This window comes from Phoca vitulina, unplaced genomic scaffold (genome assembly GCF_004348235.1).
Source record: "Phoca vitulina isolate PV1807 unplaced genomic scaffold, GSC_HSeal_1.0 scaffold41, whole genome shotgun sequence".
NCBI lineage: Eukaryota > Metazoa > Chordata > Mammalia > Carnivora > Phocidae > Phoca > Phoca vitulina.
Window position 1 is genome coordinate 15,567,114 of NW_022589744.1, and position 15,191 is coordinate 15,582,304.

At 68.4% G+C, this 15,191-nt stretch overlaps 1 protein-coding gene across 3 annotated transcripts in view; it reads right to left on the reverse strand.

Moving 5' to 3' along the window:
- Nucleotides 1–15,191, reverse strand: part of AATK (apoptosis associated tyrosine kinase) — a 32,738-nt gene that overhangs the window by 2,249 nt on the left and 15,298 nt on the right. For 2 of the 3 annotated variants that reach the window (XM_032429470.1, XM_032429472.1), the window contains exons 2-13: nucleotides 13,579–13,712; nucleotides 10,718–10,865; nucleotides 8,460–8,539; nucleotides 7,886–8,004; nucleotides 7,612–7,699; nucleotides 6,704–6,837; nucleotides 5,419–5,503; nucleotides 5,219–5,340; nucleotides 3,740–3,889; nucleotides 618–3,267; nucleotides 355–511; nucleotides 3–188 (exon numbers count right to left, since the gene is read on the reverse strand). In XM_032429470.1, coding sequence (XP_032285361.1) covers nucleotides 3–188; nucleotides 355–511; nucleotides 618–3,267; nucleotides 3,740–3,889; nucleotides 5,219–5,340; nucleotides 5,419–5,503; nucleotides 6,704–6,837; nucleotides 7,612–7,699; nucleotides 7,886–8,004; nucleotides 8,460–8,539; nucleotides 10,718–10,865; nucleotides 13,579–13,712 — 4,053 coding nt within the window. Of the gene's footprint in view, nucleotides 1–2; nucleotides 189–354; nucleotides 512–617; nucleotides 3,268–3,739; nucleotides 3,890–5,218; nucleotides 5,341–5,418; nucleotides 5,504–6,703; nucleotides 6,838–7,611; nucleotides 7,700–7,885; nucleotides 8,005–8,459; nucleotides 8,540–10,717; nucleotides 10,983–13,578; nucleotides 13,713–15,191 lie in introns of those variants that run through there. The other variant, XM_032429471.1, reaches the window with a different exon arrangement.

Consider the following 15,191-nt stretch of genomic DNA (forward strand, 5'->3'; position numbering starts at 1 on the left):
ACCTCCCACGGACCCGGCGTCCGAGTCCGAGACGTGCGTAATGGAGAAGCGGGACGCGGGCGCGGGCGACACGGTGAAGCGCGAGAAGGGGCCGGGCGCGGCCGGCTTGGGGGGCGCGGCGGGGGCGGGCAGGGCGGCCTCCGGGGCCGGCGTCGGCGGGAAGCCGTCGTCCCACGCGAACTCTCGGCCTGCAAGCCCACGGCGCAGTCACTCGCGTCGCGGACGTCACGGCCCCGCACGGCAGGCCCGCCCCGCGCCCGTGACGTTGCACCCCCCGCCCTGACATCACACCCTCCCGGCACGCCCCGCCCCCGCCGTGAAGTCGCGCCCCGACAGGCCCCCGCCCCAGCTCACCCTCTTCGGCCACGGAGGCCGCGGAGCCGTCGGAGCAGCGGTCCGCCCGGCGCGGCCGGCCAGGGGCGCCGGGGGTGCGGGGGCCGCCCGCCAGGAACGCGGGGGGCGACTCCTTGGCGCCGGGGAAGGGCTCCCCGAGCTCCCGGGTGGGGCTTTCCTGGAAGGTCAGAGCAGCACGTGGCCCGGGTCGCCAGCGGCTCCCACGGCTCCTCATCCCCTGGGGGACCCACACCCCCCGCGCAGAGCCCGGAGTGGCCGCCCACCTGGTCGAAGAGGTAGACGGTGACGTCGTCGAAGAAGGACACGGCTTTCTTCTTGCGCTCCAGGTCCTCGCAGAAGGCCTCGGACAACAGGCTGGGCATCTTGAGCAGGCTGCGCAGGTTGCGCGCGCTCTGGCTCTCGGCCACCACCACGGGCACGGGGGGCGCCTCCTCCTCGCTCTCCTCGCTGGGCTCCTGGATGCTGTAGCAGCGCAGCTCCTCATCCGACTCATCGCTGTCCTCGCTGTCCTCCTCCTCCTCCTCCGACCGGCCCTCTGGGGCTGCGGGCAGTCCCGGCAAGGCCAGGCAGAGTGGGGTTCTGGGGGCGCCGGGGTCCCCCGTCTGATCCCGCTGGGCCGGCCCAGAAAGCAGTCCTGGGGCCTCCTGGAGGTCCGGGCGGTGGCTCCCTGAGCTCAGTGGGACTGGGGTCAGCAGGAAAACCTTGGAGCGCTGGGGGCTGGGCCCTGGAGGCCCTTGCGCAGGGCCTTGGGGCCAGGGAGGCTCCAGGCTGGGGCTCTCCGGGCAGGTGCTGCTGGGCTCTGGAGAAGAGTTGTCTGGCGGCGGCAAGAGCAGTGGTGGCACCTCCCTGGGGCCAGTGCCCTGTGCCTCCCCGGGAACCCCAGACTCAGGGGAGGGCTGTGCAGACTGCAGCCCAGGGCTCTCCAGGTCCAGCTCTAGCCTGCAGGCCAGGGCACATCCTCCCTTCTCCTGGGGGCCCGAGGTGGACTCAGGCTCTGTATCGAGGTCGGAAAAGTAGGCTGAGTCACGGTAGGGGTTTTTCTCGCCAAGGCTTCCAAGGGAGGTGGAGAGCTGAGTCTTGGGCCCGGGGCTCTCACCCTCAGAGACCAGCTCCCCAAAGGCCTCGGGCTCACAGGGCTCATGTGCTTCCTTGAGCACAAACTCAGGGGACTCGTAGTTCTCCGTGTCATAGCCACTGTCCAGGGCTCGGGGCTGCCCGCCAGGAGTGCCAGTAACTGACGGGCTGAAGACCTCACAGCCGCCACCGTCGCTGGCGGAAGATGGGATATCCAGGGAGTCCACGGAGTCGGGGGTCCCCACCTGCTTCTGCAGGGAGCGGAAGGCCGGCGTCACGTCCAGCTTCTCCACTGGCGGGCCATCACTGGACAAATCCGTGAAGATGCCGGAAGTGGCCTCCGTCATGTCCTCGTCCTCACTGACTGGCTCTTCCAGCTCAGGGGAACCAGTGCAGCTGTCCAGGCCCTGGGCTACCTCAGAGGCAGCCTCCCAGCCGCCAGCAGGCATGGGCAAGGCAGGCAGGGCGGCGAGGGCACCGGCCTCCTCGGCAGGCAGCAGGGCTCCCTCCTGGGATAGGGCTGGGATGGAGGGAAGGGGTCGTTGAGGTCTGGCAGAGCCCTCAGCCTCCTCAGCAAGCCTGGGCTCTGTCTGGGGGCTGTCACCCCGGCTTATGGCCGCCTGTGTCCGGGAGGATGGCACCAGGCAAGTGGCAGGTGCCAGGCCCCCAGCAGGACACAGATGAGGGAGGCCAAGGCAACGGCCGAGCTCCTGGCCAGAGGAGGCCCCCTGTGGCCCAAGGAGAGGCTCTCTGGTGTCCTCCAGGGCCAGGGGACAGCCCAGCTCGGGGACGGCCTGTAGGGTGTGTTCTGTGCTGGGGCAGCAGCCCATGCAGCCACCCACATATCCCGGATCCCAGGAACCTGGTGCCCGGCTGCCACTGTTGTTGTTAGCGGACATGTTAGAACTCCAGTGTCTGTGCTGGGCAGCCCTGCATGCCTCGGCCTCGCCCATCTCCTCCCCACCCGGGGACGGCTGGGCCCCAGAGCTCCCCGAGGGGGACGTGCCCAGCGGGTCCTCCAAGAAGGGTGGGCAGAAGGCAGCTGAGCCCCAGTCGCTGTCCTCCTCCCTGGGCTCCGCCAGCATGAGGGTCCCCGGTGAGGGCGAGCTCAGGGTGCGGGGCGGGTCCCGGGCATGGCTCCCGTGCAGGTAGTAGTCACAGTGGCCCCAGGGCCCCCCAGGGGGCGGCCCATGGCCCAGCAGCGGCTCCATGGCCAATGAGGCGTCCGCGCTGCCCTCAGAGTCGTCGTCCTGGTCAGCGCCATTGGGGAGCAGGTCCACGGCGTGGGGGCCGGGGGTGCAGCCGGCGCAGTCGGGATCGTGGCCAGCGGCGGGTGTGGGCTCCTCCAGCCGGATGAAATACTCGCTACCCACCGAGGGGCTGTGCGCGCTGAGCACGGGCACCACGCCCGGGGGCGCGCCGTCGGGGGCACAGAGCTCCTGCGGGCCCGCGGCGTGGCTGGGGCTCGCTGCGCCCCCTGGCGGCGGGAAGGCCTCGGCCCCGCGGCCCGCTTCCCACTTGTACTCGAAGTTGAGGCCGCGGCTCGTCTCCGTCACCGTCAGCACGTCATCCCCTTCCGCATGGAAGCCGTCGCCCGCGAACTGCTCCAGCAGCGGGAAGGACGAGGCGGCCGCAAGCTCGCCCGCGCCCTCCAGAGCCAGGCCTGCGAGCCCGGGGCCCGCGCCACCCCCACCCGGCCGCAGGGAGCGCCAGCGCCGCTCGAACTCTTCCTCGGCCTCAGTGGCGCCCTTGGCGCAGAGGTAGGACAAGAGCAGGTGCACCTCCTCGGCCGTGGGCCGCTGCTCAGGCTGCAGCCAGCAGAACTGCATCACCTCGTACCTGCGGGAGGGAGGCCCCGGGCTCAGCCCAGCGGGCCCCGCCCACCCCCGGCCCCACCCCCACCCCGGCGCGGCCCGGCCAGGACCCCCGTCCCCGGAGGGACGAGCAGACCGCGCTCCGCAGGAAGGGCTGGGGGCCTCCCCTTCCACTCAGAGTCCCTAAGGACAGGGAAGAGAACCTCCAACTTGTTATGGGAGACCCCAAATCTTCTAAGGTGGGCTCCGAGGTTTGGGAGCCCACAGTGGGCGGAGCACCCTTCTTAGCTCATCTCCACCCCGGCTGCAGGTGAGTTTGTGTTTGGGGTAAAGAGACCGCTTCCGTGGGGGACAACAGGATAGGTCCCAAAGGTCACTGCTGGCCAGAGGGGAGCCAGCGTGAGCCGGAAACCCAGGCGCTCAGACTCAGAGCACCCCCTTGGTCTTGCCCTTCCTGCTGGGGGCCCTGCACCCGGCCTGGCCTCACAGGTCCTCACCAGCGGTCGGACAGAGTCAGCTGCAGCTGGGGCTTGGGGAGCTTGAGCTGCTGCTCCCGGACGGCGTAGGCCAGCACCTGCCGGTCGGAGTGCTGGGGGTAGGGTTGTGCGCCCAGCTCAAAGAGCTCCCAGATGCTCACGCCCAGGGACCTGCCGAGGTGACAGCCATCAGGGGGGATCTCAGAGCCTCGGCCACCACAGGGCAGCTCCCGTCATCACACCGGCATCCTAGGGACGCCCCTCCCAAAGGACAGCCCCTTCCTTCCGTCAGCTGGCAGGACACGCCCCCCGGCGAGGCCCAAGTCTGTGCCCAGGTCATCTAGGCAAATAAAAGCCACACAGGCCTTTCCACAAACCCAAGCCCATTCACTTGTTCACGTATTCACTCCGTAGCCACGGTGAAGGCCAGACACCGTGGCAGGGCTAACAGCTCCCGGGGTGAAGCTCCCAGTCCTGGGGTACTAGCGGCGCCAAGGCCGTGAGGCTGAGGGAGGGTGGGCCCAGGGAACGGGCAGGGGCAGCCGGAGCATGCAGGGTTCTGTCCAGTGTGCTTCACCCAGCTCCCTGGGACCCCACCCAGGCTGTCCCGGGAGACCGGGAGCACGAGGAACAGATCAAATGTGGCAACAGACGAGTCAGGTGGCCTGGACCAGAGCCGTTTGAGGACCCCCGTCAGCGTGCAGCAGGCCGGGCCAGTGGGGGAAGTGAGGGGATGGAGCGGTGATGGACTGTGGGTAAAGGCCTCGGGTGTGCTCAGGAAGGAGGGGGGTCCACGGATCCAGGCTCTGAGGGCTCACTGGGAGCGGAGGGAGACCAGACGGGCCTGGGGAGCTGGGCAGCAGGTGAGGTGGGGAGGAGAGGCTAGTCAGGGACAGAGACCACCATGGCAGAGCCCCCGGAGGCTGAATACTGGGTCTGAGTGCCCCCTCTGTGCCCTGCTTGGCTCTGGGTGCTCAGGATGGGGGGGCGCCTCCAGATTACTGTCACAGGAGCGCTCCAGCCCCCTGCGCAGAGAGCAGGTGCCACGCTGAGGCCCCACGTCTCATCCGGAGAGCCCGTTCCACTCCCAGCGGGCTTTCCAACCTGAACGTGTACTCGGACCCTGGCAACTTTGGGTGTCAGGGGATCCCAGGAGGGGCAGGCCCATGGGCCACTGGCACCAGGCAGCTGCAGGTGGCCCCAGCAGCCCCATGAACTCCCCTGGAGCCAGAAGTGACCACCTCCCACAGCGCAACGAGGCTGGACAGATAAGCGTGTCATCGCACAAGTAAGGCAGGTGGGGCTCGGTCGCCTGCTGCCTGGTGGGCCTGTGGGCCCCGTGTCTTCGCCGGACATGCACATGTATGTCGCCCAGCAGCCGCAAGGTCTGACGGCACTGGACGACAACCAAGGCAAGGCCTGTGGGCGTGTCCTTGCAGCGCCCCCCGGGGCCCTCAATCCCCACCCGGCCCCCCACTCGCCACCCGGGCTCTCACTCACCACACGTTGCTGGCCTTGGTCTGGTCCACCACCAGCAGGTTGCAGTGCACCTCGTCCACCAGCTCGGGTGCGATCCAGCGCAGGGGCACCCACAGCTGGTCGGCCGTCACGAAGTAGTCCTCCTGCGGGCACAGGGGACAAGGCTACCACGGGCTGCCGGGCGGCTGGCCCTGACCCCCAGCACGGCCCCACCGTCTTACCCTGTATTTGCCGTGGGACAGGCCGTAGTCGCCGATTTTCACTGTCAGGTCGGCCGTGAGCAGGCAGTTCCTCAGGGCCAGGTCACTGGAGGGCGGGAGGGTGGGGGTCAGTGGCAGGGCCAGGCTGGGGGCATCCGGGGCACGGAGGGGCTGGACCGCTTGTCGCCAAGGGCATTGTCACGAGTGGGCGGGAAGGGGCATCTGAGCGGCAGCCTGTCCGCCTGCGGCCCCAGGCCCTCACCGGACACCGGGTGCGCTGGAGGGCTCACGTGGACAGGGCCTCAAACGTTACAGTCCAGAAGAGGCCGGAGCGTGCCACGGGGCCCTCAGCGAAGGCATGGCCCTCCCATTGCTGGACCTCCCTCCTGACCTCAGCTGTTGCCCCTGCTTCTTTCCCACCAGCCCGCTGAGCCACCCCTCGGAGGCGAGCCAGCCAGGGACACTGCAGTCCTTCTTCCCGCCCACTATCCCCTCACCCTCAGCAGTGGGGACACTGAGATCCCAAGTCTCCCAGGGGATCCTGACCCTGCCCGGCTCACACAGGGCTGGGCCCCCCTCCTGACCCAGGACAGGGTAGAGGCGGGGAGTGACCCCCCCCACTGCAGGACAGTGGCTGGCCTTGGGCTGCGGGCTCGGCGGCCACAGGGGTGTCTGGGGGCCCAGGGCACTACGGCAAACGTGGGGTCAGCGCACATCCACAGGGGCTGCGGACGGGCCTGCGCTCGGGGCGGGGTGGGCCCGGCGGGCAGGTCGGGAGGCTGGCAGCTGCCCTCTTCAACAAAATCACTGATGCTGGAGTTATACATGTCATCACTCAGCACCAGGATGTTGTTGGGGAGGACGGCCCGTGCGGCGTCCGGGGGCACCGGGACGTGGCTGGGGAGGGCGGCCCGTGTGGCGTCCAGAGCTGGCGGGGCACCCTGGTCCGTCTGGGCCAGGGTGGGAAGCAGGACAGAGCCAACCCTCCCCCAGGGGGCCTACAGGACACAGAGGCGAGCAGGGGCCAGTGTGGGGCCACCGGGTGGCTCTGGCCACCCCGGGGTCAGAGGATGGGCCTTGGGCCCTGCTGTGAGCTTGCCCAGGCCAGCCTGACGTCCTGCCGAAGCAGGTGTCCGCCGCACCCCCTCGCCCCCGTCTGTCTTCCATTTCAGCAGATGCCTTCGCACCGCGGTCCCTAAAGGCTGAACAAAGACGAACCCAGCTAACCCTCACACAACCCCCAAGGCTGGTGCCGTTTGTGCAGGGGCAGAGGCCGCAGAGAGCCAGCAGCCCCGCCCTGCCTCACCTGTGCACGTAGTTGTGGCGATGCAGGTGCAGGACCCCACAGGCCAGCTCGCAGGCCATGCGCTGCAGGGTGAGGGGGTCGGGCGCCATGGACTCCGCCACCCGGCAGCTTCGCAGGTAGCCCTTGAGGTCCCCCTGCCAAGAGGGGCGGCATCATCACCGGCCGGCGGGGAGCAGGGACCCCGTAAGCCCGCCACCCCTCCCCTCCCTCCCCACATAGGGCCTGCTGACAGCGGCCCCCCCACCCTGAGTCTGCCCCCCAGCGGCCGTTCCTCAGTAGGACAACCCCACGGGCAGAGGGCGCTTTCTCTGCGGTCCCTGCAGACCACGTCCTGGGTACAGACCACCGGGCCCATGTGCCTGCCAAGCAGACAGGCCACATGAGCGGCGACGCCGAGCCTGGCGGGAGCACGGGGCAGAGGACCCGACGGCCCGCTGGCGAATCCCCGACCTGCTGACACCACCCGGCTCCAGAAAGGGCCCAGCCGTCCTGGGGAAGCCCCAGGAGGTCACGGCAGCAGACAGTGGGGGCCCGGGGGGCATCTTGCAGGTGGTGTCACGCCCCCGGGAGTAAAACAGGCCACGTGAGGCCTAGGAGGCGGAGGGGAGCGGCTCACAGGAGAGCGTCTCTGCCCTGGACAGGCGGCTGGGCTGACCCTGGAGTGCAGCGGGATCGCGGACGCAGCAGCTGAGATTACCGCGCAGGCTGCCTCAAGGAGGCGGCGGGGCGTGCCCCCAGGTCCCACTGCGGGGGGAACGTGAGGCCCACAGGATGGCGACGAGGGCTCCCCAGCTCAGCCGATCGGCCTCGGTGGGGAGGCTGGGCCCTCCTGCTGAGCAGCCTGCACCGGGGCGGCGGCGGGGGGGGGGGGGGGGGCGGGGGCCGGCGCAGCGGGGCGCGGCACTCACCATGGGGCAGAACTCCATCACCAGCAGGTGGGGCGTCGCCTCCGCGCACTGCGCCAGGCACTGGATCAGGTTGCTGTGCTGCAGGGCCCTGCAGGAGCCAACAGGCGGCCCTCCTGACTCGGACTCAGGGCAGGAGGGGGCGGGCGGGCGGGGAGGGGGGCTGGCTCTGCAGGGGTGGGGGAGGAGCAGGGACAGCACAGAGCTTGCCTTTGTTCCCAGGGCCCCGGGCCCAGCAGCCCCCGCCCCCCACGAGCCCGGCCCGGGGCCCACCCACCTGTAGGGCTGAGCCTCCTCCAGGAACTGCACCTGCTCCTGCACGCTGGCACCGGCCTTCAGCTCCTTCACCACCACCCGTGTGCTGCTGAGGCCCGAGTTCACCTCCCCCAGGAACACCTGTGGGGGCGGGCGCAGCCTCCATCCCTGCTCTTCCTCGCTAACCCCTGCCCAGCCCCGAACCTGGAAGCCTCGCTTTACTCCTCTGCAAGAGGGGTTCCCCTCCCGGCCGTAACATTCTCTCTTGTGTGGTCATCCCGAGGCCCCCAGCTGTTCTCAGCTCTCTCTGGGGGTCTGCTGTGAGGAAGAGGGGACCCCCAGGCTGGGGATCAGGGAGAAGCCAGGACGAAGACACTGTCCCCCAACCCAGCCCTCTCAGAGGTGCCTCCCAGCATCTGATCCCAGGGCCTGCACAGAAGGGACGTCCCAGGAGGGGACAGCAGGAAACGGGACCCCAGGGCTGGGGCGGCCCCCAGGAGAAGCAGGTCTCCACCCTGCCCCTCTGCCTGCCAGGCAAGAGAGGGGGCCCACGGTGTCAGCATCCCCCATCCCCCTACCCAGGGTCAGCAACTCACCTTCCCGAACCAGCCGCGGCCCACCTCCTCCAGGTACAAGAGGCCGTGCCGGCCCAGGTCTGTGGACCTGAGGAGCTGCACTGTGACAGGGCGGGGGGCTCAGGAACCCAGCTCGGGCTGTCGCTGCCCCCATCTGCCCTTCCCGGGCCCCTCCAGAGGCTGCCCACTCAGCCTGTTCAGGGGAGCTGCCCTAAGCCCCCCAGAGTGGGGCCACGGCTGGGGACTGCCATCAGGAGCCGGGTCCCTGTTGCCCCAGGGAGCCGTGGGCCTGCAAGCCGCATCCGGGCATCTTTCTGGGTGGGTCTGGGAAGGCTGGTCCCTAAACTACAGGGACACACCAGGCTGAAGACGACGGGGCCTGGAGCCAAGACCGGCGCACAGGCAATGCCAGGCGGGCAGTGTGGCCGGGGCCAAGCCGGTGGGGAGGAGGGCACCCGAGCGGCCCGTCCCCTCACCCCTGCCACAGGCTGGCATTCCAGCACCAGGCTCACCAAAGGCTCCTTTGTCGGAGGCTGCCTGGCACAGCCCCGTACGGAACACACTGGGCCCATTCTCCTGCAGCCCGAGCTGGGTGAGGTCAGCAGGGAGGAAGGGTCAGCGAGGGCCCCGGAGGAAGGGCCAGGGCTGCCGAGCCCACTCACGCCCCGTGCCCCAGGGATTCCCCGAATTCTGCTCCCACGCCAACCGCCCTGAGGGCATAGGGGGACAGGGCTGGGCCTAGAATGCCAGGAGCGCCCCAGGGATGGGGGGCTGCTCCCGGGGAATGTTGACCTTGATGCTGAGTAGTATTTAGGGGGGTCCCACTGGGCCCTGAGCCTCAGGGTTCCTCCCCCTGTACCGTCCTCCACAGTCTCGAGGGGTGGCCCTGTCACTCAGGTTTTTAACCCTTGACGTCCACGTGGGCTGCCCCCCACATCACCTGAAATCTCTCCCCTCCCCAGAAACGGGGTACCCTACAGATCTGCGATGTGAGCTACAGAAATGGAGAAAGCAAGCAGTCGCTGCTGTCTCCTGGCCGCAGATCCCCACCCTCAGGGACAGCCCCGTGAGGGGTGGGAGAAGCCTGGGTCCCGGACACTGCCTGTGGGCAACAGGCCCAGGCTGGGGGGGGCCAGTGTCCCCTGGGATGAGCCCCGGCTCCCCGCTAGTGACCAGTGTCCAGGGTCGGCACAGGCCCAGAGACCCCCACGGCCATCCAGGAAGGTCCCGGGGCCCTCCTGCAGCAGCAGGCCTCCCTTCAGGGGTCTAGGGGCTGTTTAGCTAGCACATGCCCTCGAGCCCCAGGCCCTGGCTCCTTCCTGACCGCTGATGTCCCCCCCAGGAGACACTGGCTGGACAGTGGGGGGTGACACCCTGGTGGCCCCGGGGGCTGCTCTGAGGACCCAGACCAGGGCCTTGATGACGTCCGGGCTTCCGAGTGGGCAGCATCCAGGTCATGGGCCTGAAGGTGTGGAACCGAGCAGGTGGGAAGGGCCTGCCCATCATCAGCACCACAGGCCTGGTGCCCCCTAAGCCCCCGCAGGGCCTGACCCCTTCCCTCGGTGCCGGGGGAGGGGCTGGGGGTCAGCACGGGCCTAGCCTAGGAGCTTCCAGGGAGAGGATCTGAGATTAGGCTGCCACGGAAGCCCCACCCCCACAGCGAGAGGTTCCCACAGCACCAGCCTCAGGAAGACGGGTTCAAAGGCCAGCTGGACACTGACCTCTACTCTCTCAAGCTTGGACCCACATCTGCCCTGCGGGTGGTCACCCTGGTGCGGGGCGGGCGGAGGGGGGAGAGCCCAGGATGGGGAACAAATGGGAGACAGGGCAAGGAAGCCATGGGAAGAGGCCCCTGCCTGCTCCCCAAGGCCCAAGTCAAAGGCCCATTCAGGGCCCCTCCCACAGAGGGGGCCCCAAGGAGCCCCTCCTCCCTGAGTAGGTGGGTCCCGCCCACTGGGCACAATGGAGCCCATGTCCCCGCATGGCCGGCCGGCGCTGCGGGGGTTGTCTGGGGTCCGGAATCCAGGGACAGCAGAGGAGTCCCTTGTCCCTGGTGCTCGGACTGCCCCTTTGCACAGCAGCCCCTAGGTGGGGGAGGTGGCGGGCAGAAGGCTGACCCAAGCCTGTCCACAGTGCCCCTGCTCCCACCAGAAGGGGGCACCTCCCAGCCCTTGGCCGCCCTCTCCCCGGGAGCACTGACTGCTGAGTCCGGAGGCCAGGCCGGACCCTAAGTCACTCCTTGTGCTCACCGCCCGGGCCTCTCTGGGGGGTTCACTCACCTGAGCGCCCCGGCTGCTTGGCCATGGGCAGGGAGACCTCGGTGAGCGGCAGGACATACACGTCTGGCCCGTTCTGAGCCCCTGTCGCAGGGGAGCCCTGTGCCGAGAAGCCGGCGGCGTACTCGTCCCCCTCAGCATTCTCAAACTCCTGCAGCGGTAGGTGGGCGCCCGGCGGGCAGTGACTCCAGCGCTCCAGGGATTGGGGAGCAGGGCCGAGGGGTGCAGGCCCAGCTCAGAAAGGACCGAGCTCTCACCTCTTCTGGAGCTGGGGGTGGAGCGGGCTGGGAGCCTGACCCAGAGTTGGGGCACCTGCTAGCCGCCCCTTCCACCCAACCTCTCACTGCTCAGGGCAGAGAACGCACCCCGCTCCCAGCCCCCTTCCCCCCAGAGGCACCAGCCGCCCGGAGGGCCAGAGAGCTGGCCTTTGTCCTGCGTTGGTTGTAGGGGAGGGTGATCTTCCTCCCAAACGCATGGGGAGGGGGGCCTCAAGCGCGGGGGCACCTTGCCCAGCCCAGCGCACCCCCAAGAGCAGGCAATGCTGGCCCACATGGGCAGGGGTGGGGCCCGAGGCAGGAGACCAAGAGGCCCATCCTGTCTGCCCCCAACTCCTCTTTGCCACCCCTCCCCTCAACAGCCAGTGATCCCAACCTCAGAGTCAGGGCTGGGGAGCGGGGACAGGGGCTCCATCACCCACCCCCCAGCCTGCCCCTTCCAGACAAGGAGCATTCCTGAGTGCCCAGAACAAGGAGCCCTCCCCCGTCTCCACCCCTAGGCCAGGCACCCACAGCCCTCCACAGCCATCTGCCTGCAGGCTGCCCTGGACCTTGACCCGGACAGGGTCTGCTCCCAGGGCTCCTTAAGAGCCTGGCCCTGCAGCCTGGGGCTGGGCCCTACCTGGCCGGACTGCTATTTTGAAATGCGGCTGGTGCACCTGTCTATGGGGAAGACCCATCCCCCCAGGTCCAGAGCACACTCCAGAGGAGAGCCAAAGTCTCAGAAATCCTCTCCTACTGAAACAAGAGCAGCTCCCATCCCTGGAGCCCACAAGCCCGCTGCCCAGGTGGGGAAACTGAGGCCCAGAGCCCTCCCCCTCATGTGGACAGATGGGTGGACCGGGAGCCAGGGGGCTTAGGTTTGTCCCTTGGCCCTGCGTGCCCCGGGGATGCTCCTTCCTCCCAGAAGCCCTCTGCTGGCATCTGTGGGCCGGTCCTGGTCCCTACCCAGAGAGGGGGAAGGGGACCACTGCCTGCGATGCCTCCCCGCACCGGGGCCCGGAGCCCACCCTTGGGGCCCTGGGGTACCCGCAGCAGCTGCAGCTCCAGCCGCTCCCATCAGCCCCGGCCCTGGCCCCGGCCCATACCTGACGGGGCCGCCCGGCAGCCCGCCGGATCGTGCCAGCAGAGCGGGCGATCAAGTAGGACAGCGTGAGCATCGCCGCCCGGACCCTTCACCCAGCAAGCTCCACGGGGGTGCCCAGCCCTGGGCCCCCAGAGACCAGGCCGAGCCCCTGGGGCAGGCAGGCCCGCCCACCCAGGCGGCGCTGGGGCTGGAATGTTCTGGGCACCATGTTCTCCAGGAGGTGAGGAGGGCACGTGTAGGAGGGGCCGAGGCTGGCCTTTGTTTGGGGCCTTGTTCTCGCAGCGCCCTGAGGAGGGGCTGACCTATACCAGGTCCCCCACGCCCAGCCCCCATGACCTCGCAGCTCTGGCCCCAGGATCCTGCCGGGCGCGCCGCAGTGTGCCTGCAGGTCAGGAAGACAGCTTCCCCAGGGCAGGGCGCAGGGAACGTGGGCAGGAGCACAGACCCCGCAGTCCCCAGGGCCACAGCCCTGCCATGGAGCCACTGAGGATCTGGGAGGGCAGCCTCTGCAGGCCCCCTCTGTGACACGGCGCTCCGGAGCAGAGGGGCTGTTTCTCTAAACTGGGAGTGACACGGCTGGGGCGTGGGCCACTTAGTATGGACGTTGATGGGGGCCACAGGACGGCCCGCCCCTCCTAAATTCACCAGGCCCAGGAATCTGCCCTCCAGCTGTGGCGGGGCGGGGCGGGGGGACGGGCATGGAATGACCACAGGCCAGCGCACTGTTTGCTAAGTCGGCAAGAACTCAGCCCATGTGGGCGGGGGGGGCAGTGGATGTTGTCTCTGGTCGGGGTTCTCAGCCGCCAACTTCTCCGCCTGGTCCTCCCCTCTCAGAGCTGCAACTGGACATTGGGGGGCAGCCCCCCAGGGATGCCCCTCAGCCACCATCCTCAGGAAGGGCCTCAGCCCAAGAATCCAGCCCAGGCCCCTTGGGAATGGAATCCGGGGCGGGGGCAGACTTAGTGAAGACAGTGCATTTAGCCGAAGCTCCGTCACCCCGGAAGTTTCTAGAACCGGCACACAGCCCCCTCCCTGTGGGGTAAAAGACCCCCAAAGGAAGGTGACTCCAGCAGGCAAGGTGGTTTTTTGTGCGGGGGCAGCATGTCTGGGCGGCTGCTGGTTCGAGTAATTGGGGGCACTTCTTCCACCAGGAAGTCAGGGGCCTCCGGGGAAGCGAGCCCCCTCCCACACTGGCTCAGGAACCCCTGGGGCCCCCTGCAAGAAGGCCCATCCTCACTGTCCCGGAGTGAAACTGTGCACAGCACTCAGAGGCCACGCCCACACAGAGGGGACCCAAAATGGGGGAGATAGTGGGTGGGGGTCCCTGAAAGCCTCCAAGCCCCTCCTGCTCGCAGTAGCCCCCAGGGGAGAGGCTGTGGGGTCCCAGGTCTATATGGTCTGCAGGTGACTCCAGGAGGGGGGAAGCTCAGCACTGAGTGGGCACAAGAGGGCCCGACTCTTGGGATCCCGTCCACATCCCCCTCGGACCCCCCAGCCCTCACCTTGAACCCGATGCCACCCTTCTTACAACACAGACAGGCCAACATGAGGGCGATGACAGTGAAGAGCCCGGAGAAGGACACGGCCACCACAGCCAGGGAGGACGACCAGGAGAGCTCGCTGAGGGGGGCGCCGTCTGCCAAGGAAGAGGGGGTTACAGGGCAGCCTCCACGGACCTGCTCCCCCATGCTCACCCCGTCCCAGCAGCTGCACCCAGGGGCCAGCCGAACCCCTGACTCCCAGCCCACCCCGACTCACAGAGGCCTGAACCTCAGCACCCTGACCCCTTGCTCTGAGACCCGCCACACCTGCCACCCACGGCCGGGTCCCCAGGCTCAGAGCAGGTGGACCTGCGGAGCCGCCCCCGCAGCCCTAGCCTGCAGTTCCCAGAATGGCCACTGGGCGCCGCTCTGGCCTCACTCAGAGGATACGGGGTTGGCAAAGCGGCGGAGCCTCCCCAGGTCCCAATTCTGGGGCTCACGGACACCCCTCCATGAGGTCAGGGTCTCGGGGCCATGGGAAATTGCCCTCCACGTCTCTTCCAGACTCTGGTCACCCCACCTCCCCAGGGGCGGTCACCTTGCCAAAGCTCTGAGCGCGGTAAACCCTGCAAGAACCCCAAGGGGCCAGGAGGGAGACTGGGCCCCGCTGAGTGGGGGAGATGTCGGGGCTGGCCGCATGCCAGGCTCTGTGCGACCAGGGGTCAGCGCCCTGAGACAGGAGGGTTGTCTGGTCCCTGAGGCCACGGGGATCCCACTGTCCCCAAGAAGGGGGCACCACACTGGCTGGGCACAGAGTTCCTGCATGCAGCCTGGCACGTCCAAGTTACCCTCCTGCTGAAGTGACCACCAAGGGCCCCCCTGATGCTGTTTCTGTCCTGGGAACAGCGGGGACCCCCCCTCCTGCAGCACCAGGTCCACAAGAGCCCCCGCACGGCTGACCCTCACCAGATGACAGGCTCCCCCGACACGTAAGGATGGCCCCCGAATTAGGGCTCTGGGCCGCCCCCACCCCCCAGCTGAGCCAGGGCTTCGGGGAGCCCAGCTCGTCTGCTGCTCACCAGACAGCCCAGGTGCAGACAGAGGCAGGCCTGCCCCTCCTGTCCTGTCACGCTGGCTGAAGTGCACGCCCTGCCCCAGAGACCTCTGTCTGTCCATCCTCCGTGTGGCCCCTGGAGGTTTTCTGCCTTCCCACCAAGCACCCCCATAGCTGACCCCTCAAGACCCCGCCACCCAACCCAGCGCACCTGCCATGCCAGGCCCATCAGTTCAGGTCAGACCTGGTCTCAGCGAGACCTCATGGGGTCCTCACTGGCCACTGAGGTGACCCCCCAGGCCTGTCCCCGCTGGACAGGAGGAAATGAAGGCTCAGCGAGAGCGAGGAGCCTGCCTAAGGTGGCACAGCTGACCCCTGACTGATGCGCTTCTGCTCCCGTGCCTTCTGCACCCACAGGAAGCCAGGGCTGCAAGCTAAGCTATCTGGGAGGGCTGCCTGGAGGCAGTGTGAGCCCGAGGGCCTAGAAAGATGGCAAGCACAACCTAGACTCCTGCTCAGGTCTCCAAGCCCGTTCCCTACACCCACACACAGGGAAGAGGGGCCCAGGTAGTTGGGGCCG